This window comes from Sapajus apella, unplaced genomic scaffold, assembly GCF_009761245.1.
Source record: "Sapajus apella isolate SASKATOON/1434 unplaced genomic scaffold, GSC_monkey_1.0 scaffold148, whole genome shotgun sequence".
NCBI classification, from domain to species: Eukaryota; Metazoa; Chordata; class Mammalia; order Primates; family Cebidae; genus Sapajus; species Sapajus apella.
In genome coordinates, this window is record NW_022437088.1 from 469,855 (window position 1) to 494,238 (window position 24,384).

The following is a 24,384-nucleotide window of genomic DNA, read 5'->3' on the forward strand; positions in this document are numbered from 1 at the left end:
CACACACACACACACACACACACACACACACACACACACACACACACTCTGGCTGGGCGTGGTAGCCCACTTCTGTAGTCCCGGCTACTCTGGAGTCTGAGGCAGGAGGATGGCTTGAGTCCAGGAGGTTGAGGCTTCAGTAAGCCATGATTGTACCACTGTACTCCAGCCTGGGCAACAGAGCAAGACCTTGTCTCAAAAATAGATAAAAGAAGAAGAAGAAAAAAAAGAACAAGGCTTTTGATGAAAAATAACGATTCCCTGCTTCTCTTTTGTAACCCTTAAGTATACAACCTGCATATACAACCAGGCTCAAGTTTCTCAGCTACTTCTGATACTTACCTCTACATTTCTTCAAGCAACCCTCCTGCCTTGGCCTCCCAAAGTTCTGAGATCGCAACTCCACTGTGCCCAGCTCCAATGTTTAGTTAAATCAATACTTAGTGTTTACATTATTACGGCTGTGAAAATTTTCTTCACAGCTGAGCCATTTGTGTTTGTAGTAAGACTGTGAATCTGTAAAAACTGCTTTTGTTAATTAACATCAAGGACATAAGGCTGAAAAACCTCATTTTCTAAAATCATAGTCACAAACTTTGCTATTTGAAATCAGCCAGTGAGAATGGAATATCATACTCCTGCCAGAAGCTCTGAGCCACATGGATTACTTCAACAGAAAAGTAGCCTCCGTTTCCAACCCGAGTGCAAAGCTTCAGACAATGTCTGAAGCTTTTGTCTGAAGGTCTTTTGTTTTCGTTTTTGTTTTTTGTAGAGACGGGGTTTCCTCATGTTGGCCAGGCTGGTCTTGAACTCCTGACCTCAGGTGATCCACCTGCCTCGGCCTTCCAAAGTGCTGGGATTACAGGCATGAGCCACTGTGCCCGGCCCTTGTTTTGTTTTAAATACAGACAGGGTCTCACTATGTTGACCAGGATGGTCTCCAGTACCTCGGTTGAAGCCATCCCTCCCACCTTGGCCTCCCAAAGTGTTGGGATTACAGGCATGAGCCACTGTTCCCAGCCTAGATAGTGGGGTTTTGGACACTACATTCTACATTTATTTTAACTTTGTAATTTCCAAGTGGACCCTCAGCTCAGACTTCTTCTTGATCCCTTCACTTAAAGTTATGCTTACTTTGAACCTATCAAAACACTGCTTCATTTAAATTTTAGCTAGCCTATAGTATCAGCTACTTGGGAGGCTGAGGCAGGAGGATCACTTGAGCCCAGGAGTTTGAGTCCAGCCTGGGCTACATAGTGAGACTTCATCTCCAAATAAGTAAGTAAATACATTTTAAAATATAAATATTAAAGTCAAGTCTTTCCCGTATCCTGTTGTAGTAGCTCATGTTCATGTTGCTGATAAGGACATACATGAAACTGGGAACAAAAAGAGGTTTAATTGGACTTACAGTTCCACATAGGGGGGAGGCCTCAGAATCATGGTGGGAGGCAAAAGGCACTTCTTACATGGTGGTGGTGAGAGAAAAATAGAAAAATGAGAAGCAAAAGCAGAAACCCCTGATAAACCCATCAGATCTTGTGAGACTTATTCACTAGTATGAGAAAAGCACAGGAAAGACTGGCGCCCATGGTTCAGTTAACTCCTTCTGGGTCCCTCCCACCACATGTGGGAATTCTGGGAGATACTCAAGTTGAGATTTGGGTGGGGACACAGCCAAACCGTATCATTCCGTCCCTGGCCCCTCCAAATCTCATATCCTTTTATTTCAACACCAATCATGCCTTCTCAACAGTCCCTAAAAGTCTTAACTGATTTTGCATTAACCCAAAAATCCAGTCCGAAGTCTCATCTGAGACAAGGCAAGTCCCTTCCGCCTATAAGCCTGTAAAATAAAAATCCTAGATATAATGGGGGTATAGGTGTTGGGTAAATGCAGCCATTCCAAATGGGAGAAATTGGTCAAAACAAAGGGGTTACAGGGCCCATGTAAGTCCGAAATCCAGTGGGGCAGTCAAATTTTAAAGCTCCAAAATGCTGTCCTTTGACTCCAGGTCTCACATCCAGGTCATGCTGATGCAAGAGTTAGGTTCCCATAGTCTTGGGCAGCTCTGCCCCTGTGGCTTTGCAGGGTACAGTCTCCTTCCTGGCTGCCTTCACGGGCTGGCACCGAGTGTCTGTAGCGTTTCCAGGTGCACAGTGCAAGCTGTCAGTGGATCTACCACTCTGGGGTCTGGAGGACGGTGGCCCTCTTCTCACAGCTCCAGTAGGCAGTGCCCCAGTAGGGACTATGTTTGGGGGTTTTGACCCCACATTTCCTTTCTGTACTGCCCTAGCAGAGGCTTTCCATGAGGGCCCCGCCCCTGCAACAAACTTTTGTCTGGGCATCTAGGCGTTTCCATACGTCTTCTGAAATGCAGGTGGAGGTTCCTAAACCTCAGGTTCTTGACTTCTGTGCACCCACAGGCTCATACCACATGGAAACTGCCGAGATCTGGGGCTTCCACCCTCTGAAGCCACAGCCTGAGCTGTATGTTGGCCCCTTTCAGCCACAGCTGGAGTGTCTGGGACACAGGGCACCAAGTCTCTAGGTTGCACACAGCATGGGGACCCTGGGCCAGGCCCATGAAACCACTTTTTTCTCCTGGGCCTCTGGGACTATGATGGGAGGGGCTGCCTGAGTCTCTGACCTGGCTTGGAGACATTTTCCCCATGGTCTTGGGGATTAGCATTAGGCTCCTTACTACTTACGCAAATTTCTGCAGCTGGCTCAAATTTTTCCCCAGAAAATGGGTTTTTCTTTTCTATTGCATAGTCAGGCTGTGAATTTTCCAAACTTTTATTCTCCGCTTTCCTTATAAAAATTGAATGCCTTTGGCCGGGCGCGGTGGCTCAAGCCTGTAATCCCAGCACTTTGGGAGGCCGAGGCGGGTAGATCACGAGGTCAAGAGATCGAGACTATCCTGGTCAACACGGTGAAACCCCATCTCTACTAAAAATACAAAACATTAGCTGGGCATGGTGGTGCGTGCCTGTAATCCCAGCTACTCAGGAGGCTGAGGCAGGAGAATTGACTGAACCCAGGAGGCGGAGGTTGCGGTGAGCCGAGATCGCGCCATTGCACTCCAGCCTGGGTAACGTGAGTGAAACTCCGTCTCAAAAAAAAAAAAAAAAAATTGAATGCCTTTAACAGAACCCAAGTCACCTCTTGAATTCTTTGCTGCTTAGAAATTTCTTCAGCCAGATACCCTAATAGCTCCACCACTTCGGGTAATTTTTCCGGTTCTTTCTTTCCCTTTCTTTCTTTCTCTCTTTCTCCTTCCTTCCTTCCTTCCTTTTCCCACAGCCTCCTGGAGCCCTTCTTCCTCTGGCTCCATGTTATATTGGTGGTTGTCCTTGTAAAAATATGACTACCTCTGTTCTAACAATAATCTCAAGGCTTCGTGGTTAGTTGTCAATGCAACTGCTTCCCTGACTCCTGCTTTCTTCCTCCACCCAAGGAGGGGTTGAATCTCTTGACATTTCTATATCTCTACAGTCTATCATGGTAATCAAGAAATGTTCTGGCTGGGTGCAGTGACTCACGCCTGTAATCCAACACTTTGGGAGGCTGAGGTGGGCAGATCACTTGAGGTCAGGAGTTCGAGACCATCCTGGCCAACATAGCGAAATCCTCGTCTCCACTAAAAATACAAAAATTAGCCGGGTGTGGTGGCGCGTGCCTGTTATCCCAGCTACCGAGGTTGCAGTGAGCTGAGATCGCCCCACTGCACTCCAGCCTGAGCAACAGAGCCAGACTCTATCTCAAAAAAAAAAAAAAAAAAGCTCTGTCTAGCCTAGGCACTATAGAGAGATCCTGTCAAGAACGGAAAGAAAAAAAAGAATGTTCGAATGAATGAACAGGTGAATGAAGATTTCAGTGCTGGAGAATTGAGTTTAAGGGGAACTGTATTATATTCCCATGGTTTGCAACATTTAACAAGCCCCACGCCAGCTTAGAGCGTAGCCCAAGGTGGGGAAGCATCGCCGAGAGCTCTCGCAGCTCGCCGTTTGCGGAGCACAGCCTGCTGGACCCCGCCTAGACTGAGGCGGTGGCCAAGAGTACGCCGGGCGCTGCCATGTGAACTACAACTCCCAGAAGGCTGCGCGGAAGCAGAACGTGGGCCAGGGAGGACTTCCGGACGCAGACATCCGGGCCGCCGGGGAAGGGGAGACGCGGGGCCAAGAGGTAAGTAAGTGTGGATTGAAGACTGAATGGAGAGGGCGAGAGCTGGGGAATGGGTCTCAGATGTAGAGGGGTTAGCAAGATGGAAGGAACCCTTCCACCTTTTGCGGATGCTCAAGTTAGAACCGCTGGGATCGGTGATTCCCCTCTGGCTAGGGCTGGTTTAAATGCTCCCTCTGGTGGGCGGGCGTCGGGTGAATTTGGTGCGCTTTTCCTTTCTGTTCCTCAGGGGAGCTTTGCTTTCTTTTCTCGCAGTGACCATGACGAAATTAGCGCAGTGGCTTTGGGGACTGGCGATCCTGGGCTCCACCTGGGCGGCCCTGACCACGGGAGCCTTGGGCCTGGAGCTGCCTTTGTCCTGCCAGGAAGTCCTGTGGCCACTGCCCGCCTACTTGCTGGTGTCCGCTGGCTGCTATGCCTTGGGCACTGTGGGCTATCGTGTGGCCACTTTTCATGACTGCGAGGATGCTGCACGCGAGCTGCAGAGCCAGATACAGGAAGCCCGAGCCGACTTAGCCCGCAGGGGGCTGCGCTTCTGACAGCCTAACCCGATTCCTGCCCGGACAGCCCTTCCTCCCATTCCCCATTAAAGCGCCAGTTTATTTTCTAACTTCTTTTAGTTTGAGTATGGAAAATGGATATTGGGGATTCTGTGTTCTAACGGTCGAGAAGTGAATGTGAAAGAACCACCTTCCTGAGGCCATCTCAGCCTTTATCTTTGCATCTTGCTGGTGTTCCCATTTTTGCTCCCAAGGAGGTAAAGACTCCTTCTGAAGATATCTCAGGATGGAAATTACATTTCACTGTCCTGGTCCTTTTAACCCTGTAGGAAGTACTTTTGCTTTTTTTTTTTTTTTTTTTTCTGAGACAGGATCTCACTCTGTTGCCCAGGCTGGAGGGCAGTGATGCAATCAACTGCAGCCCCCCCTTCCTGGGCTCAAACAAACCTCCTACCTCAGCCTCCAGAGTAGCTGGGACTACAGGCATGTGCTACCAGGCTAATGTTTAATTTGTCGTACAGACATGGTCTCGCTGTGTTGCTTAGGCTCTTCCTGAACTCCTGGGCTCAAGTGATCCTCCCACCAGGGCCTCCTAAAGTGCTGTGATTACAGACATAAGCCACCTTATCCAGCCAGAAGTACTTTCTTGAAGGCTTCCATTCTTTATAACATCTAACTTTTGTTCTTTCTAAGTCCTTCCTGGGTCTTTCCAACCTTTTGGTTCTTTGAGATACCTTTTCTGAGCCTACCCTACCAACCTGAGAATAACTGGATCCACCTGTCACCAAACCAGGCCGGTTTAGAATCATGAGTAGAGAATGAACCATCATAGGCAGGGGTGGGGAACACTTTATTTTAAGGCATATTCTAAACATATCACCCCAACCTCCAAAATTAAAAAAAATAATCTCTCTAAAAAATAAAAGTGATTTCATCTCCTAGGCCCCAACCAATCGTCTAAGTAAAGCTCTTTCTTTGGTCCCTTTATCCTCAAAGTCATCTCTTGTTCCCACAACCCATTGCACCTGGGAAGCTGGACAGCAGGCCCAGCTGAAACAAGGAGCTCTCTTTGGTTCAGGTTGGCACTTAGGTGCCCAGGGGTCAGGTGAGCAGCCTCAGGTTTGCAGGAGCCGATAGTTCCTGTCTTGCTCCTGAGGGTACTTCCAGAAAAGCCAGAAGCGGATAAAGCTGGTGATGATTCCTGGAAAGTTGGACACCTGAAATCACAAGAACTGCTATGAGGAGAGGAGCCAGTTTTCCAGGAATCATCACCAGCTTTATCCGCTTCTGGCTTTTCTGGAAGTACCCTCAGGAGCAAGACAGTAGTTACCCAGGCTGGAGTGCAATGGCGCGATCTCGGCTCACCGCAACCTCCGCCTCCTGGGTTCAGGCAATTCTCCTGCCTCAGCCTCCTGAGTAGCTGGGATTACAGGCACGCGCCACCATGCCCAGCTAATTTTTTGTATTTTTAGTAGAGACGGGGTTTCACCGTGTTGCCCAGGATGGTCTCGATCTCTTGACCTCGTGATCCACCCGCCTCGGCCTCCCAAAGTGCTGGGATTACAGGCTTGAGCCACCGCGCCCGGCCCCCATCCCTTTTTCTGCTTACCATGATGTAGGGATCTCTGAGCTGAAACCCATAGAGGCACCAGGAGGCAGAGGTGAGAAGGGTAGCAATGGTGAGTGGGTAGGAGAGACACTGGGTTGATTTAGTCTGAATGACCTTAGCCTGTGGGAAAGAATGAAAGACTCTCCTGGGCCAAGCACATAGTAAAGCTTTCACTTGCCTAAGAATTTTCTCTGGAAAAAGGTCAGACACCCTCCTTGATCTGTCACCATCTTTCCTGCCTCCCACTTGCCCACCTCTACAGCCTTGTCTCCTTGCAGGGTTTGGATCTCCCCTTCCTCTGGACTGTAAGGCATAGTATTTGGCTATAAGAGCCTGACTCTTACCTCTTCTACCTCCTTGGACACCCCCACTCACCAAGTCAGCCAGGGGTGAGAGGTACATGCTGATGGTGAAGACACTGCAGAAGAGGCCCAGCTGCTGGAGCCGGCCCTCAGGGTCGGGTACCAGGAGCCAAAAGTAGCCATAACCCAGGAGAAGGACCCCTAGCAGGGTTGCAGTCTGAAGGAGCACAACACGCTGCAGGGGAGAAAGTAGCCTTACTTCCAGATGTGCACTCGGACTTCCCTGCTAGAATTAATTCATCCTGCCTTTTCCCATGCTCCAATGGGGAAGCCAAACTGTTTAGGCCTCCAGCACTGCACTGTCACAGCATCTTTCCCGCCAGCAACTTGATAGGAAAGTCTTATACACCCACAATTCCGGAGACTTCTAGGGCAGGGAAAGATGTGTTTCTTTCTGTGTGCTTGGCACACACAGTAGGAACTTCATAAATGCTTGTGCGATTGAGCAGGGAAGCAGAGCTAATCATCTCATTCTCACCCACAGGCCCTGGCTCTGAAAAAAAATATCAGAGACAAAAGCCCTTTCCCCCTAGCTTGCTGGCAGCATAAGCATCTCAGGCTAGATACAGCTACCAGCCTTGCCTAAATGGGGACAATGTGTGCATCTCAGAAGGCTGGCTTCACAGAGGAAGGAGACCTGCAAGGCTGGAGGGGCCTTCCTGGAAAGAGTGGCAGTGCCAGCTGTTAGTCTTCTAGGAAGCAGTGTTTACTCTGCCAGCAAGGCAGAGCGTGCAGCAGAGAGGTGGGTCCAAGGTGGGGCCTCTACCTTCCGAGGGCAGTAATGCAGATACGCCAAGATATACAGTGTCTGAAGTGCGGCGCCCACTGCATTGACGACGATGAGGATTCCGTCTCCCTTCAAGGCCCCATAACTCAGCCAGCCCAGGTTGCTGCAGGGTGGAGAGGGACATGGCTCAAAGAGGTCACTGTGAGAGGAGGACCCAAAGGGGCTCTTTCACTCATGCTCCTACCCCGCCCCCACCTCCCTCTGATAGCCTTTCCCACCGCCGCAGCCGTCGCTCCCTCACTTGACTTCCGTGGTGAGAAAGGGCAGGAACTGGACGTTGTCCACACTCCGGGTCATTCGCATGTGCCTGAGGTCTGAGCTGTAATGGGGCCCCGAAGGGAGGGGTGAAGGGTGAGAAGGGAGAAGCAAAGTGTTTGGTGGGGATGCCCAATGCCTGTCATCCTTCCCGGACCACCGCAGCCCCCCCCCCCCCCCGCCCCCCCAGCTATCCTGCCTTCTCCCTCAGGCCTAGTGACCAGCCTCGCCCTTGTACCCTGGTCCCCTCGACCCGATCCCACTTTGATCCCGGGTTCCAGACGAGCCAGGTGCTGTGGCCACGTCTCTGCCCTCTCTCCCTTCCTGACTTTCTAGTCCTCCCCAGCCCAGTCCCGCCGCGCTCTCACAGGCCGGCGGAGAACATGCCGAGAGTGAAGACCACGCATGCTCCGTAAATGAACGAGTCGAGCAAGCCGCCCGCCTCCATCACGACCAGAGTCGGATCCCGCGCCAAGCGCCGGCCGCCAGCCTGCGGTGGCCGGGACCTACCGCGACCTAGACCTGCGGCGCTGGAGCCCCGCCCCGCGCCCTCGGCTCCGCCCCCGCGCGCTCGGGCCGTCCCTCCGGAAACTGCGCTAAGCCCCGCCCCCTCCGCCACCGAACCGGAACTCGCGCTCTGCCCCTCCGAGCGCCTGCCCAGTGCCCTGGTCCAGCCCTCTTCCAGGTCCCGGTCGGTGCCGTTCCTAGGGCTCCGCGGATGTGTCCCCGATACCTGCCGCTCCTCACACTGTGCCTACCCCTTGGATCATCTAGACCCGTCTCAACGCTCGTGTTCCTACAGGCCTGTGCGCCTTCGGCGGTGGACCTGCAAACAAAAGCTTGCTAGATTCTACCAGACTTCAGCACGCTTTCCATCCAGAGCTCCACATCAGAACCCCAGTTGCCCAGGGTTTGGGAGGTTTTTTTCTGAAGTTTGTTGCCGAAGCCTTTTCTCAAAATAACAGACATTGCCGAGAATCACCAAGCCTTCCTCTTTTGCCCTTCCTCTCGGGCTACAAGGTCAGGTCAATTTTATATGACGTGGCCAATCCACTGACGCCTCTATCACTGAGCCCCCGGTCCAACCCACTTGCTGCTGGCAACTTTCCCTCCCAGCCTCCCACCCGTCTCTGCTGGTGTGGCTGTGAGGCGGGGCCGCATGCCTCAGCTGGCGTTCCCAGCTTCCCTGACTCATACAAACAGCATGAGTACCTGAACCGTGGCATGCCAAAGCCCTGCGGTGAGGGGGGTGAGGGGGTGGGAGTCGGGTAGAGGTTGGACAGGAAGAACTTCCAGAGTGGAGTGCAGCTGAGAACTCGAGAGACTGCTGTCAGGAGCACTCTGGTCTTGGACAACCCTCAGAGGAGGAAACACCCCACCCTTTTAGCCTGGTGAGGGGCATGCATTCTTCGGAGAAAGAATTTCAAACCCAGTTGCTACTGTTGTAGCACAGAGCCTAGTACTTAGCAGGGACTCAATGGTCATAAGCTTTAATATGGAGTGGCAGAAAAGCATGTCCGGAAAAAACACATTGCTTTATTTTGAGACAAAGAACATTGTATAAAAAAACTCCAGTTGTAGAAATCAGGACAGACACACAGCAACTTATATACAGATACTGTACATGTGGGCCCTGCCCTTTAGGCTACACTCTAGGCAGACTGTACACATGGGCACTGCCCTTACAGCTACACTCTAAGAACAGGTTGGCACAGCCCCCCTGCTGGCACAGCTCTGGGGAGTGCTGCCCCAGGATGAGAGAGAATGCAGTACCTGGCTACAAACCTCTCTGTGGCTGCTCCACAGATGAGGTCTTGGCTGGGAGATGCTGGGTCAGCCCAAGCATGCTGCCTCTCCTGTACCTGGCTCCCAAGCAGGAAACTGTTTCTTGCTTTTCCTTCAGTCAGTTAATCTGGGCATCCTGACTCTCTCCTGGAGGGGGCATCTTTGCCAAGCTTTGCCCATCCATGTGGCCCCTTCCAGCTCAGCTCCCACTGTGCCTCAGGGGACCATGTCTGCACAGCTTGTTTCTTTGGCTTAAAGGCAGGAATGGTGGGAAAGGACAGTCTCCACTTCTTTCTCCATCCGAGGTGAAGGTGGGGATGGCAGTGCCGGGCTGGTCGACCTCCTTCCAGTTGAAACCCTTAATACTGACCCGTTTTGAGGCTGCTGGGTGACAGCTTGTGCATGTGGTGGGAGTGGTTCCCAGGGCTGGGGGCTTTCAAAGTGGCCCCAGGACAGGTTTGGAGTGCCTGTCCCTCTCTTCAGCCCAGTTCCAATCCTTAAGGCCACGTGTGGCATACACCTTCATCATGGGGTTTGCAGCAGCAGAAGTGGCAGGAGCAGCACAGTCCAGGCAAGTGGGAAGAGGCGTGGGGCAGCACTGTGACCGATACTATGTAGAACCCGCACCTCTGGGTCATCTGCAAGGCAAGAGGGCAAAGGCCCCCAATGTGAATGGCCCCAGGATTTACACTGGCCCTCAGCCCAACAGGGTTCCCTCAGCCTCTGCCTGGTAAAGGAGCCACTTCCTGTACCCAACCTCTTCAAGCAGACCTCTTCCTGTGCCCCAGGCCCAATTTGCTCCAGCTACCTACCTGCTGCAAGTTTCTTCTCCTGTGGATTGTCATGGGCTTCAGGACTGTGAGCTGAAAGACAAGAGTGGTAATAGATCAGGTACTGTATCAAAGAGGCAGAGGGCTGTGAGTTTGAGTGGCTAGGCTGCAAGACTTCTATACCATCCCAGTTCACTAGACTGCACCCAGCATAGAGATGGAGGAAGGAGGCCCACAGGGCCCTGACACTCACTGATTTTGCCATTGACAGTCACCTTCAGCCTCAAGCAGCGGTCTTCCTGCTGGTGGATGGGTTTGGCTGCAAGATAAGCCCACAGGGGGTTAAGGAAGAAACCTTTGCTGGAAGAAAATATAAGTCCAAATGCCCCTCACCCTGCTTTCTCAGATCCCTACTCATTTTCATTTTACTCTTTCCTCTAACCTTGATTCTTACCCTCCTTAGTTTTTGCTAACTTCCTGCCTATAGTTCAGCCCAATCTGCCATTCTTTGGAAACAACCGTCAGGTTTGGCAGTGGTGACATAAGAACATAGACACTGTCCCCGCCCCACATTTCATCCTTCACTCCTTCGAGTCTGAAGCGTGAGGGCTTCACCATATGTTCCTCTTGCCTGGGCCATTTAATACTACTCCTAGGCTGGGTACGGTGGCTTACACCTGAAATCCCAGCACTTTAGGAGGCCAATGTGGGAAAAAAACACATTGCTTTATTTTGATACAAAGAACATCGTATGAAAAAACTCCAGTTGTAGAAATCAGGACAGACACACAGCATGAAGTCAGGAGTTCAAGACCAGCCTAGCCAATATGGTGAAATCCCGTTTCTACTAAAAGTACAAAAATTAGCCAGGTATGGCGGTGTGTTCCAGCTAATTGGGAGGCTGAGGCAGAAGAATGGCTTGAACCTGGGAGGCGGAGGTTGCAATGAGCCGAGATCACACCACTGCACTCCAGCCTGGGTGACAGAGTGAGACTCTGTCTCACAACAAAACAAAACAACACTATTCCTGCCTAGGCCCCACTGACAAGAGTCCTAGATCCATTTTATACAAAGCCCATCTCATAACTTTTTTTTTTTTTTGAGACAGAGTCTCGCTCTGTCACTCAGGCTGGAATGTAGTGGCGTGATCTCGGCTCACTGCGACCTCACACCTCCTGTGTTCAAGTGATCCTCCTGCCTCAGCCTCTTGAATAGCTGGGATTACAGGTGTGCGCCACCACGCCCAGCTAATATTTCTGTTTTTTTAGTAGAGTCAAGGTTTTGCCACGTTGGCCAGGCTGGTCTTGAACCTCAGGAGACCTTGGCTTCCCAAAGTGATGGGTGATCTCATAACTTTTAAAATCCATCAGGCTGGGTGTGGTGGCTCACACTTGTAATCCTAGCACTTTGGGATGCCGAGGTGGGTGGATCACTTGAGGTCAGGAGTTTGAGACCAGCCTGACCAAGATGGTGAAATCCCGTCTCTACTAAAAATACAAAATTAGCTGGACATGGTGGCGAGTGCCTGTAATCCCGGCTACTTGGGAGGCTGAGGCAGGAGAATCGCTTGAATCCGGGAGGCGGAAGTTGCAGTGAGCAGAGATCCCACCATTGTACTCCAGCCTGGACAAGAGGGAAACTCTGTCACAAAAAATAAAACAAGACCCATCAGTGATGAGAGCCCTCAGGTTAACGTCCAAACTCCTTATCACCTTTTAGGCCCCCCATGGTCTGTCCTGTTCACCTCTTCTCACTTCCTGTGTCCCTCCCACTTCAGCCAGGCTGAACCATAGGAAGTTCCCTGAAGATGTCATGCTTCCTTTGTACGTGTGCCTTCATGCCTGGCCAGCTCCTCTGCTTGTCCTAAGCTCTAGGATCATCTTTCCCACTGAGCCTTTTCTGAGCCCCATAGCCTGGCAGATGCCCAGGTCATTTTCCCAAGGCCCCTGTGTTCATGTCTACTGTAGTACACTGCTTTAAGGGTCTGTTAACCTATGTGTGTTTCTTTCCAGCTTCCTTGAGGACAGGGGCTCTGTAGTGTTCTATTTATCTCTGTGCCCACGTGCCAAGCAGAGTGCCCAGCACACAGTAGACGCTCACATTTGTGATGTGGATGAATGAAAATAGAATTCAGGATTGGAATTCTATTTCAATAGAATTGAAATGGTCCTCTGCTGCTGGACTCTGCACCAAGCATGTACCCAAGTGTGTGTGTGGTGGCAGAAAGAACACAAACATTGTCCCCTCATGGGCACTCACAGATGTAGTAGTAGCTGTGTCCTTCTTTGAACTCCTTGCCCAGGGTGAAAGGTGTGAAGCGCTGGAACTTCTCAGACAGCTTCTCTGGGCCATGCTTGGCATTGGGCCGGTTGCACTGCCAGCGGACCTGGTCCTTGGAGTGGGGCTGGCACAGCTGGTACTCCTCACGCTCCACCAGGTACAGGATGTAGCGCTCCATGGCAGCATCTGCTACAGAGTGATCCTCGTAGTGGGGACAAATGATGTCCACGTAGTCATTTAGCTGCACGTGTATGGTGTAGTCCTCATTCCGGAACCTGGGGACACATGCAGGGGAAGAAGCCGGTGGTCATTCAGAAGCCAAGCCAGATCCTTGGGCCTCCGAATGTTTGTTTACATGACCTCTCACCTTTCACACTGGGCCCAGGAGACTTTTCCGAAGTCTCAACTCGTAATATGTACTTATCTTGATGCCTTACGTTTCTCTCTGCCATCTCTAAACATTCCTCCCCCACCACCCCCGCCCTGTACCATCGCTGTCTCCTGTTGATCCTTCGAATAGCATCTGCTCAGTAGCTCTCAGGTACCAAAGCATTTTCCATAACCCCCACGATATTTACCCTGATATTTACTTCTACCTGTTTCTGTAGCTCACTTATCATTCTCTTCTACCCATACATATTCCCCAAATCTGTTCTACCACTTGCTCCTTTTAAATGCTCTTGGACCTCAACCTGAGACCCTACCAGTCCCTTCTGCAGTCAGGATCCAGGGAACCCCTTCTCTTTGCCATGCTAGCCCCGAGCCCCCAGCACGTCTGTGTCTTTACTCTCCTTACTCCTCTCATGTTTCCCGGACCCCCCGAGTAGATCTCACACTTCCCAGCTTCACTTTTCCTCAAAAGTGAAGCTTGTGTACCCCGGCCCACGGGTAATGCCCCTAGTCCTTTTTTTTTTCTTTTTTTTTCTTACCATCCTTAACCCTTCATGAATACCAAGCCCCTAATCCTTTAAGTTAAATCACTCTCATCCATTCAATCAGCCCCCTCAAATCTCCCTTTCTAGATACTCAAAGCTATGCACTGGTCTCCTTTCCCCTTCTCAGTGCACCCCAAAACACCCCTGTCCCTTTATCTCCAAAAGCCACAGTTCCACCTCCCTCCAGATGAAATGCTGGAGCTCTGGGCTTCAGACGGCCTCTTGCCTCCCCTCCTCCAAGGTGGAGCCAGCTCCCTCCTAGTTCATTCCCCCGGCCCGCCGGCTCCAGCCTGACTGCCCACCAGCCCCTCCCCACCAGCTCCAGACACCTGGCTCCAGCCTGGGTGGGGTCCCAGTAGGGGGAAAAGTGCTTCTCCCCACCCCCCCAAGCTGGCCAGTTTCTCTAATTCCCCCAGGCACTGCCAGCTAGAGACTCAGCAGAGTTAGTGCCAACTTGCTTCGAAGCGAAAGCCCTGTCCACCGAGGGGAGGGCGAGGAAGGCATCAGGCGGAGGGGACTCTGAGGTGGGCACCCACTGCCCAGTCAGCATGACCCCTGAGAGGCCAGGCTTTGCAGCAGCATGCCAGCGTCCAAACTGGGCTTACCAGGCCCCTCCCCCACCCCGGGGAAAAGAGAGAGAGGAGCAGAGAGAGGCTTTTAAAATTCCTCTCTGGAGAGATAAACATAGAAGCCATTTCGGAACAGGTATTTCAGCTCTGGGCCTGGCGTCTTTCCCTCATTCCCGTGACGGGCACTGACTCATTCCTCATCCACCTCTGCTACCCGCCCCACCACTCATGAGAACCTGTGAAAATTTACCTTGTCAAATGTGGACAGCCCCCAGGACCCCAGGAGGGCACGGCACCCACTTGCCCCCAACACTGTCCTCTGGACAAAGGGAGCTGGCAGGTTGGAATGAGGGGCCTGCCCTCCAGCATGAGGGAGGCGCCTTTCTCAGCATGCTGCCCCGCCTGAGGCCCGGAGATCCCAGGGCTGATGCCCACTGGCCTGAGTCACCCATGCCAGTCTCACACCTACCCAGTTCATTGTAGCCTCATATTTGCCCCACGCTGGGCTCAGCCTGGCTGCCTGGGGACTCTACTCTGGACTGGCGTCTCTTTAGTCCTGGGTATGATAGTGTGTGTGTGTGTGTGTGTGTGTGTGCGCGCGCGCGTGTGGCCAGAGGGTCACCCACCAGCCCCCTCTCCTGGGGGTACAGTCTGCTCTACTTAGCCTTCATCTGATGTTGCTCCCTATGTGGGAAAGGGGGGCACCGGCGTCAGGGAAGGCGGGGAGGTGGGTAAGGAAAAGGCTTCTTCCTGAAAGAGAGGAAACCTGGGAGCTTGGGAACGGAAAAGGCCAGGGTCCCCCCCTCCCTACTCATGGCTTCCTGTCCCCTCCTCCTCCTTCAGTCAACACCTGGCATGGGCATAAACAGGGACTTTGCTCTCTGCCATACTAGGGTGAGATGTATCGGGTCTAGGAGGCAGAGCGCAGACAGCAGGCAGCGGGTGATGGAGGGCTGGCTGGGCCTCCCCGGTGCCCACAGGCAGGAGGGCATTGCCCTCTGGGGTTGGCAGCTGGCTGTTCTCTCCCCCATCCCAACAAGCTACAGACAACAGACTGCCTCACCAGGCGATGCCACAGGGGTCAGAGGAAGCTGGCACAACATATTTCTCAAGGGGAGTGGGGCGCAGGCTCGATAGGGCTGAGGGTGCTAAGCTGGTGGGTGGCTTTTGTGGTCCCAAGCTACCCAGTCCTCCTCCCCCGTCCCCCCCCACCGTCTCCAGTATTCCCACAAATATTGTTCCCATAACTTCAGAAAACTCAAGGGCAAGAACAAAGGGGCCGACAGTCTTCCTCCCAGTACCATTTGCCTCACAGCCCTAAACCTGCCCAGGAGAAATTAACTCCTTCCTGCCCAGAGCCTTCTGTAACCCCTTTAACCCCTTCCGTTCCTTCTGAAGCTTTCCCATGATCACCCTCTCCCCAGCTCTTCAGTTTTACTACTTGAGAGCCCCATAAACAGGTGATTCCCTCAACCTACCCATACACAGCATGTGCCTCACTCACGCCACCCCAAAAGACCCCTAGCGGGGGCTTTCCAGGTTTGCTTTAAATACAGGATGAATGCATATGAATGCCTACAGCCCAGGTCTTTCCTAAGAGGTACTTCTGGGTTACCTTGAGCATTCTGAGCACTCTTGATGTCACACCAGGTACCTGTCAGTGTGGGCAGATGCCCAAGGGACACACAAGGAGGGGAGTCGAGGCTTTCACGGTGGGGGGGCCTAGAACAAGGGCCCTGGCTGCCAGGGGCCAGGTCTATGCTCGAGGTAGAAACTGCCCAGGATGGGTGCCTCACTTCAGAGTAATAAGAGTGTCAAAGAGAAGGAAGGGCAGGGCAGATGTAAGCCTATGCAAGTAGACACCAGCAGGTTCCTGGCCCGGGGTGGGGTGCTCCCAGTTATGTGGGAGAAGTGAGGGGAGGAAAATCTACAGCGTCCCTCCTACCTCGGTCATCTCCCCTAGGCTCAGCTCAGGGGTTGGCCAGAACAGTTATCCCGGTGGGGAGGGCAGTGCCAGCCGGGCGCCCAGGCTGCCAGCGGGATACTCGAGGCTTACTTGGGATTTGAACTGTTCCAGAAGACGGTGTGGCGATCAGCAGCGGCCAGACTGCAGCAGAGACCCAAGAGAGGGGCCCAGAGGAACTCCATAGCGCGGGGCCTGGGCAGGCCGGGCGGGGACGCGGGGCTCCTCGGGGTCCGGGTTCCCGCTGGCTTTCTCCGAGGCGCAATCAGCGCTGGGCTCAAAGATCTGGCCCCTTAGCCTAGCGACTCCGCCTTTTTGGGCCGGCGCCGCCCGACACCCCGCCCCGCCCTCGCCCCGCCCGGCGCGCGGCTGCCCCGGGGCTTGGGGGCTGGGGAGGTGGAGGAGGGGCGGGCAGGAGAGGCTAGGAGGCCCGGGGTGCCGTAGAGAGCGAGGCGCGCTCCTCTGCCCCCGGCAGATCTGCTCAGAGCTGTGTGTTCACTCACTTGTGGGTCTGCGTGGAGCTTTGTGAGCCTGTCCGGGTGGTGGGCCTGTGTCCCTGGGCGCAGTCGCGTGCGGGAGAAGGGGAGAACTCGCAAGTGCGTGTGTGCGAACGCGGGGGTACGGGACCCGGCTTTGCTGCGTGGCGCGCGGACCTTGCAGGGTGCGAGGTTGTCGACGTGTCCAGCACCTTTCCAAGCCTCGCACACCCAGGCTTGGGCGCCCGCGTTCCCACACTCTCCTCTTCCCCCACCCCCTTCCCGGACTCTGCGCTCGACTGCTCCTCCCCACACACACGCGGCTGTTTGTTTTTGTTGGGTTTGTCAATGTTGTCTTTGTTCTGGAGATTGTGTCATCGCCAGGATGCCGGGAATAAAGTGCGACGCTGTGTGTGATCGAGTGTGTAACGTGTGCGGCCGGGGCTAAGGGCGCTTCTGTCCATCCCATCAGTGCCTGCGCGCAGGAGCCACTCGCGGGACCCTGGGCTCGCGAGGGATCCGTTCTTGTTTTAGATTCGCCAAAGGACACTAATGACCTGTGTGTGTGTGTGTGTGCGTGTGTGTGTGTGTGTGTGCGTGTGTGTGTGTGTGAGACAACACACGCCTACACTGTGTGAACGGGCTCTTGAATATGGACGGTGAGAATCTGGGCATGAAGGGTGACAAGCTGTAACCACACATGAAATACGTGTGATGGCGCGCAAGTGTGAAAGCATTTGTGAGTAGTATCACAGCCGCGTGTGTGGAAGCGTGTGAAACTCTTTGACATACGTATGCTAATGTTTGTGAACAGCGTGTGAAGAGGAGGGGAGACACGTACCGGCGTGCAGCGCGGGTGGGGTGGGACGGCTGGCTGTTTGTGCGCAGTCCTCAAGCTGCACAGCTGGGACTGGCCCAGTCTGAGCTGGGGCTCCCAGTCAGTAGGGCCCCAGTACCCGGCTCGGCCCCCTCCCCCGCGCCATGTAAACAAACCCGCTGGAATTTGCCTCTCGGGGCTCTTCTCCCGGCCGGGATCTGCTGCAGTCTAGAGAGGGCTTGGCGGGCGGGTGTCAGCTTCTGGGGTGGAAAGGGCGGGCAGGTGTTTGATTAGGCTCGGGAGTGAGCCTGGAGCGGGAGAGCAGAATGCTGTGCGTCTCAGTGCGTTTGGTGGTTTCCGTGTTTGGTTGTGTGGCTGTGTGCGCGCTGGGTTGGTGTTGTGTGTGTGCGCATCCCTAGCTGGCTCTTCCCTGCGGCTGCGCATCGCAGGAAGCCGCGGACCCGGTGCCCCTGCCAGCTCCCGCCCAGCTTCCCGGGTTCCCAGGCCGTTTCATCCTCCTCTTTTACGGCCAGGCCTGGCTACAGCCCCTGTAATTACGCGGGGCCCGGACGCCGCGGCAAGTCTGGCGCTGACCCCCGCGGGGGAGGAGCCTGGAGCTGGGGAGGGACCAGCCGGCTCCCCACTGCACCCCCACGTGCGCTCAGGCCGCTGGAGGCCCTATTCGCTACATTTACGATAAATACTTAACAGACCACCAAGGCCTGTAACCCCGGGCCGGGTCACGGCCCGGTTTTGCGCACGGCCAGCGCCACCCCCACTGCCTCGCGCACCTGCCCCAAGCGACGTGCCCAGCCAAGCGTTAGTACGGGGTGCGGCCAGCCCCTCCTGCCCAGGCCGAAGTCCACCAGCCGACTGGTCCCAGCGCGGCACCTCACGCGCCTTTTGCTCACCTAGGGGAACCCCACCTGGGTGTCGACCTCCCACGTGGCCCCGGCGAGAGTACTGCATCCCAGTTCTCACTTTCCATAGGGTCAAAGTTCCACGAGGATAGGGGTTTTTGTTTTGTTCATTATCCTGTTGCCAGCGCCTGGCGTGGCATCTAGGACGTATAGTAGACGGTCAGTAAATGTCTGTGGAGTGAGTGAGATCACTCACTGTTCAGTGAAGCAACTTAACTTATGCTGGACGTAACTGCTCTGAAAAACCAGCAGAGGGGCGAGAGAGGGGAGAGATGCTGGTAGCTCTCCAGAAAGGGTGGCCCCGGTTGCCTCCTGGAGGAGACAGCTTTGGGCCGGATTCCCTGCTTTCTCTGACCACTGGGACTGAACAGGAACATAGGAGGTCCCACGCTGCAGCTGCTTGGGGCGGGCAAGTTCGGGCTCGCTAGGCCCAGTCTGGCGGGGCCACGTCAGCTCTCGCCTGCGTCTAGGTCTGGAGCAAGCCGGGTGCAGAGGGTGCAGGGAAATTCTGGGCACCGACGGGACCTGGAGCCCTCTTTCGCTGATTTGGCGCTGTCGCCAGCATTCTCACTTCGGGTCTTGATCCCATCACTGCTCTATCCACTCCCCTATCCATATGGGGGTTAACCATCAGTCCTACTGGAGCAGCCCTAGATGCTGAGTGTTGTGATGAGCTGGGTGTTGTGATGGGTACCGAGAAAGGAAGAGTGGGTGGGTTTAAGATAAAATCACTACCTGGAGAGCCGCCAGGCCAGTAGGGAATATTGACAAGCCACAAGGACAACAAACTTGCTAACAGCTCAAGCCCAGACTGCAGCCCCGCTACTCACAGCCAGGCTGCCCTGACCCCTGCTGGAGCCGCTGCCATGCCTGCTATGCCTAGGGAGAGTTGCAGGCACTGTGCCATTCAGACAGAGACAACAGTAGGAACTTCTGCGCCTGCAGACTCCATCTGCTGACCCACTCTGGGGCCCCCTCCCAGTCCCTTCCTCATGCCAGCCCCAGCCTGCCCAGGTGGGTCTTTTCTCTGTTGTTGCTCTGTGCTACCTCTCACCGCAAAGTTGTGTGCCTGTGTTGGCTACCAGCACATCACCTGCAGGCAAACATCTGTGCTTAGTGTCGAGGGCTGCCTGAGGTGTCTGTCTATCTGTCTGTCTGCACGTCTGGGAAATTCCTCCGTGAGTCCTTTCTGGGAATTCCTGGTGGCGGGCAGAGTTAACCCTCTGAGGCCTTGGGGGAGGCCCTGGCTGCCTGAAGGCAGCATTTCTAGTTGGGAGCAGGTGCAGCTACTGGATTGCAAATCCTTTGTTGAGCGCCCTGTGGTTTAGGGTGGAGAAGGCCAGGACTTCGGGGCCCTGGGGCAAATAAAACCTGGCTCAGCCCCAGAGGGCATCTCTGGGCAATGAGGTGGGGCAGCAGGGGAGGAGCAGAAGCTGGGCTGAGAGCAACCTCCTCCTTACTTACTCAAGGTCATTTTGAAACAAAAAGTGTACACTTCACTTTATTAGTAATGTGCACACATTTTTCAGAAGTTGGAAAATAGGCTGGACGTGGTGGCTCATGCCTGTAATCCAAGCTCTGGGAGGCCGAGGTGGGTGGATCACTTGAGGTCAGGAGTTAGAGACCAGCCTAGCCAACATGGTAAAACCCCTTCTCTACGAAAAATACAAAAACTAGCTGGTTGTAATGGCAGGCACCTGTGATCACCAGCTGCTCCGGAGGCTGAGGCATGAGAGTCACTGGAATCTTGGAGGTGGAGGTTGCAGTGAGCCGAGATCTCACTACTGCACTCCAGCCTGGACGAGAGAGTGAGAATCTGTTTTAAAAAAAATCAAAGTTGGGGCCAGGCGTGGTGGCTCACGCCTGTAATCCCAGCAATATGGAAGGCCAAGGCAGGTGGATTACCTGAGGTCAGGAGTTCGAGACCAGTCTAACCAACTTGGTGAAACCCTGTCTCAAAAAAAAAAAAAAAAAAAAAAAAAAAATCAAAGTTGGGAAATAGAGAACAGGAGCATAAGGGAGGGGAGAACGACTGGCTGCTGTTAGCCTGGGCCTCCCTGCCCTGCCAGCCTTTGCTGGGGAGAAGATTTTCTTTGCTTGCTTTTAGACAACGTGATATGACTCATTTCAATTGTGTGCTGCTTTTTTTCCTTTACAACGGAAGACATTTTCCATGTTATAAACTCTTTGTAAGCAATGTTTTTAAGGCAGTGTAATGCTTCTTTAGGTGAGTATTTCAGAGCTTGCCACTGCAGTGAAAGCAGGACAGAAATAAACATATCCATGCACACTCAAACATCCCTCAGTTGCTGAGCACTTGGGTTGATTGGCTCTTAGAATTTAGGACTGTTGGAGGCCAGGCATGGTGGCTCACACTTGTAATCCCAGCACTTTGGGAGGCCGAGGCAGGGGGATCAGGAGATCAGGAATTTGAGACCAGCCTGGCCAACACCAGTGAAACCCTGTCTCTACTAAAAAAATGCAGAAAAAAATTAGCTGGCCGTGGTGGTGGGCATCTGTAATCCCAGCTACTCAGGAGGCTGAGGCAGGAGAATTGCTTGAACGCTGGAGGGGCAGGTTGCAGCAGTTAGCTGAGATTGTGCCACTGCACTCCAGCCTGGGCTACAGAGCTAGACCCCATCTCAAAAAAAAAAAAAAAAAGAACTTAGGACTATTGGAAGGCTGAACTGAGAGGGTCTTGTAAGGCCAGGAATTAGAGATCAGTCTGGGTGACATTTTGAGAACCTATCTCTACACAAAATAATACGAATAAGAAGTTAGCCAGGAAGGAGGACGAGGAGGAGGAAATTTAAAAAAACAAAAAGAAGAAGTTAGCCGGGATACATACGACATGCTACTCTGGAGGCTAAGGCAGGAGGATCACTTGAATCTGGAGTTTGAGGCTACAGTGAGCTATGACTGTGCTTCTACACTGCCGCCTGGGTGACAGAGCTAGACAGTCTCTAAAAAAGAACTTAGAGGCCGGGCGTGGTGGCTCATGCCTGTAATCCAAGCACTTTGGAGGCCAAGGCGGGCAGATCACCTGAGGTCAGGAGTTCAAGACCAGCCTGACCAACATGGTGAGAACCCTTCTTAAAAAAAAAAAGAACTTAGAAATAACCCTGCAATTGACTTTAACAACAAGCACTTATGGAACACCTACTCTGAACCGGCTTACCTTTGGGCATACAGATGTGTGAAAAAACTTTTGATATTGCCAAACCAAAGCCAGATCTTTTGATGCTAGTCCAGTGATCTTATTGAGGATGGAGGTGACTATAACCTAAAAGATCTGTTTCTACTTAAGGGCTACAGGGTAATTTCAAAATCCTTTAGCATGGCACTTACGGCCCTTGGCAACATGGCCCCCACACCACTTCTGTCTCATCTCCTGCCACTCCCCCAGACATATTCTATAAATTTTCCACTCCACATCCCACTCAGGAGGGACCAGACGCTGTGGGAGAAGGTAGACTTTCCCTGGAAGTCCACTGCGGAAGAGGAAGCTGGGTAGGATGGGGAGTGGGAGGGAGATGAGAAGAGCAGAAGCTCAGAAGGATGGGACTCAATTTCTGCACAGAAAGCAGCAGAAGATGCTTTATTTTTATTTATTTGTTCATTTTTTTGAGATGAGGTCTCATTCTCTTGCCAGGCTGGAGTGCAGTGGCATGAACTAGGCTCACTCCAACCCCCGCCTCCTGGATTCAAGAGATTCTTGTGGCCCCGCCTCCTGAGCAGCTGGGATTACAGGGGGTGTGTCACCACACCTGGCTAATTTTTATATTTTTAGTAGAGACGGGGTTTTGCCATGTTGGTCAGGCTGGTCTCGAACTCCCGACCTCGGGTGATCCACGCTCCTTGGCCTCCCAAAGTGCTGGGATTACAGGCCTGAGCCACCGTGCCCAGCCAGAAGGTGCTTTATACTGGGGCCTTTTCCACCAGAAATTTAGTACCCATTTAAGACAAACACTATACTGGGAGGCACTGGGGATGCTGAAATACATCCTTGTCCTAAAGAATGTATAATTCTGGCAACTGTGTAATTAGAATACACGATAAGAACTGTAATAGAGGTATAAGTAGTGTAACAAGCTGTGGACTCATAGAGGAAGGAATGTTTGTCTGGGGTGGGGAGTGCTTCACAGAAGAGGATCTATTTGAAATGGGTTCTGGGGAATAAGTAGGTATCCCCATTCAGGGAGGAGGGAACAAAGAACAGAGGTGGAGAGGTGAGAGCTTTCGCACTGAATACTCTGGAGAACAGCTGGGTGTGATGGTGTACACCCATCGTCCCAACAACTTGGGAGGCTGAGGCATGATCACTTGAGCGCAAGAGTTAAAGTGCAGCCTGGGCAACACAGTAAGACCTTGCCTCTTAAAAAAAAATTATAGAATATGTCTGCAGGAGTGGCAGAAGATGAGACAGAGTGTGTGGCGGCCATGCTAAGGATTTTGAATGCTGCTCTGGAGCCCATAGTTGGTTAAGCAGGAAACATAATCAGATTTCTATTTCAGAAAAATCACTGTGGGGAATAGAATGAGGTGGGGAAGGGAGCCCAGAGGTAGAGGGCTCGTTAGGCCTGAGTTGCAGGAGCTGCAGCAGGAGTGCCTCGGGCCAAGAGCCACTCATCCGTCTCCGCCCTCTGCTCACCCTCCTCTGCCACTCCTCAGCCTTCAGGTGGGGAGCCTCATGCCCACTTCCCGGCCCCAAGCGATCTTCCTCCCACCTCAGCCTTCCAAATAATTGGACTACAAGCGCACGCCATCAAGCCCAGCTAATTTTTTTTTGTTTGTGTTTTTTGAGTCGGTTTCTCGCTCTGTTGCCCAGGCTGGAGTACAGTGGCACTCCCAGCCTCATACCCACGGCTCAGCTCCCTGTCCTCTGCTCCCCCAACTCCTGCCCCTGGAGGAGATGGGGGAGCAGAAGACCGGCAAATGGGTAGGGGGCAGAGGACAGAGACGGGTGTGAGAGCTGAGCCGTGGGCATGAGGCTGGGAGAAGCCTGGGATGGCTTGGTAGGCAGGAGTGCCCCTTATGGATAGGAAACTCAGGGGAGGAGCAGGGCTAGGAAGGATGAATGGAGAGTTCAGTTTGGGACATTATACAAGTGAGGAGTGATTTTGGCTGCTAATAATAGAATACCAGCTACTTGAAGTTTAAGTAACATGATTAGTGCAGAAAATGTGGAGAAGGCCAGGTGCGGTGGCTCATGCCCGTAATCCCAGCACTTTGTGAGGCTGAGACGGGCGGATCACCTGAGATGGAGAGTTTGGGACCAGTCTGACCAGCATGGAGAAACCCCGTCTCTACTAAAAATACAAAAATTAGCTAGGCGTGGTGGCGTATGCCTCCTGTAATCCCAGCTACTTGGGAGGCTGAGGCAGGAGAATCGCTTGAACCCAGGAGGTGGAGGTTGCGGTGAGCTGAGATTGTGCCATTGCACTCCAGACTGGGCAACAAGAGTGAGTCTCTGTCTCAAAAAAAAAAAAAAAGGAAAAAGGAAAAAAAAAAAAGAAAATGTAGAGAAATACAAATGCAGAGAAAAAAAAATCGCCCATAGAAGGTAAGGCTCAGCTTCGCGAAGTGGCAGTATCGTAGCCAATGAGGTTTATCCAAGGCGTGATTAATGCTAATTGAAAACTTTTCCCAATACCCCGCCGTGACAACTTGCAATACAGTCGGCACTGGCAATTTTTGACAGTCTCTACGGAGACTGATAAAAAAAAATAAAAAATATAAAAACAAGTTAGGGCTCAGGAGCACACACACTTCTTGATTTTTTTTTCCCATGGCTCTGTAAGTTTTATGGTCAATATCTTTGAGAAGTTACAGTTTAATGCCCATGTTACAACCAACTTGGAATCCCTTACATTTGTGTAACATTTTATTACAGTCCAGTGTTTTCAGTTGTACATTTTATCACATGCTATTTCCTCTTTATAGACTCCTACACATTGCGAGGTGGGCAAGGGCAGGAATTACATCCCCACTGACCAGTGAGAAAACCAAAGTTCTGAAAGTGATGAGATTCAGAACTCATGTGGAGGGCCAGGCACAGCGGCTCATGTCTGTATCCCAGCACTTTGGGAGGCTGAGGTTAGCAAACTTGAGTCCAGGAGTTTGAGACCAGCCTGGGTAATGTGGTGAAACCCCATCTTTTTTTTTTTTTT

At 52.7% G+C, this 24,384-nt stretch overlaps 3 protein-coding genes and 1 non-coding gene across 10 annotated transcripts; 2 read left to right on the top strand and 2 right to left on the bottom strand.

The window, feature by feature from the left end:
* The first annotated feature begins 4,079 nt into the window (after positions 1-4,079).
* On the top strand, positions 4,080-4,796 carry DPM3 (dolichyl-phosphate mannosyltransferase subunit 3, regulatory). 2 transcript variants are annotated; one of them, XM_032265020.1, is made up of 2 exons: positions 4,080-4,189; positions 4,442-4,796. In XM_032265020.1, the coding sequence occupies exon 2, from the start codon at positions 4,447-4,449 to the stop codon at positions 4,723-4,725; it is 279 nt and encodes a 92-aa protein (XP_032120911.1). In that variant the 5' UTR covers positions 4,080-4,189; positions 4,442-4,446; the 3' UTR covers positions 4,726-4,796. The 2 variants fall into 2 exon arrangements, with proteins under 2 accessions (XP_032120911.1, XP_032120910.1); XM_032265019.1 differs by having other exon boundaries at positions 4,090-4,189; positions 4,416-4,796.
* A 721-nt stretch (positions 4,797-5,517) lies between these two features.
* SLC50A1 (solute carrier family 50 member 1) lies at positions 5,518-9,102 on the bottom strand. 6 transcript variants are annotated; one of them, XM_032265011.1, is made up of 6 exons: positions 8,504-8,758; positions 7,686-7,763; positions 7,424-7,547; positions 6,671-6,832; positions 6,296-6,415; positions 5,518-5,903 (listed from the first exon to the last, which is right to left on the bottom strand). In XM_032265011.1, the coding sequence occupies exons 2-6, from the start codon at positions 7,745-7,747 to the stop codon at positions 5,802-5,804; spliced, it is 570 nt and encodes a 189-aa protein (XP_032120902.1). In that variant the 5' UTR covers positions 7,748-7,763; positions 8,504-8,758; the 3' UTR covers positions 5,518-5,801. The 6 variants fall into 6 exon arrangements, with proteins under 6 accessions (XP_032120902.1, XP_032120905.1, XP_032120901.1 ...); XM_032265014.1 differs by lacking the exon at positions 8,504-8,758 and adding an exon at positions 8,458-8,476; XM_032265010.1 differs by lacking the exon at positions 8,504-8,758 and adding an exon at positions 8,068-8,241.
* Positions 9,103-9,215: 113 nt separating this feature from the next.
* On the bottom strand, positions 9,216-16,700 carry EFNA1 (ephrin A1). The gene is made up of 5 exons (XM_032265018.1): positions 16,095-16,700; positions 12,514-12,809; positions 10,508-10,573; positions 10,297-10,347; positions 9,216-10,122 (listed from the first exon to the last, which is right to left on the bottom strand). The coding sequence occupies exons 1-5, from the start codon at positions 16,184-16,186 to the stop codon at positions 10,010-10,012; spliced, it is 618 nt and encodes a 205-aa protein (XP_032120909.1). The 5' UTR covers positions 16,187-16,700; the 3' UTR covers positions 9,216-10,009.
* A 7,086-nt stretch (positions 16,701-23,786) lies between these two features.
* LOC116541180 lies at positions 23,787-23,927 on the top strand. The gene has a single exon (XR_004264740.1). It is a non-coding gene; the product is annotated as a U4 spliceosomal RNA (small nuclear RNA).
* The last annotated feature ends 457 nt before the right edge of the window (positions 23,928-24,384 follow it).

Bases quoted from the DNA above. Each gene is read 5' to 3' on its own strand.
- DPM3 (XM_032265020.1), top strand. From the start codon at position 4,447: ATGACGAAATTAGCGCAGTGGCTTTGGGGACTGGCGATCCTGGGCTCC.
- SLC50A1 (XM_032265010.1), bottom strand. From the start codon at position 8,147: ATGGAGGCGGGCGGCTTGCTCGACTCGTTCATTTACGGAGCATGCGTG. The intron at 7,764-8,067 runs GTGAGAGCGCGG...GCCCCATTACAG, and splicing joins GGCATGTTCTCCGCCGGCCT to CTCAGACCTCAGGCACATGC. The intron at 7,548-7,685 runs GTGAGGGAGCGA...TCCACCCTGCAG, and splicing joins TTTCTCACCACGGAAGTCAA to CAACCTGGGCTGGCTGAGTT.
- EFNA1 (XM_032265018.1), bottom strand. From the start codon at position 16,186: ATGGAGTTCCTCTGGGCCCCTCTCTTGGGTCTCTGCTGCAGTCTGGCC. The intron at 10,348-10,507 runs GTGAGTGTCAGG...CTTGTCTTTCAG, and splicing joins GACTGTCAATGGCAAAATCA to CTCACAGTCCTGAAGCCCAT. The intron at 10,123-10,296 runs GTAGGTAGCTGG...CTTGCCTTGCAG, and splicing joins GGAGAAGAAACTTGCAGCAG to ATGACCCAGAGGTGCGGGTT.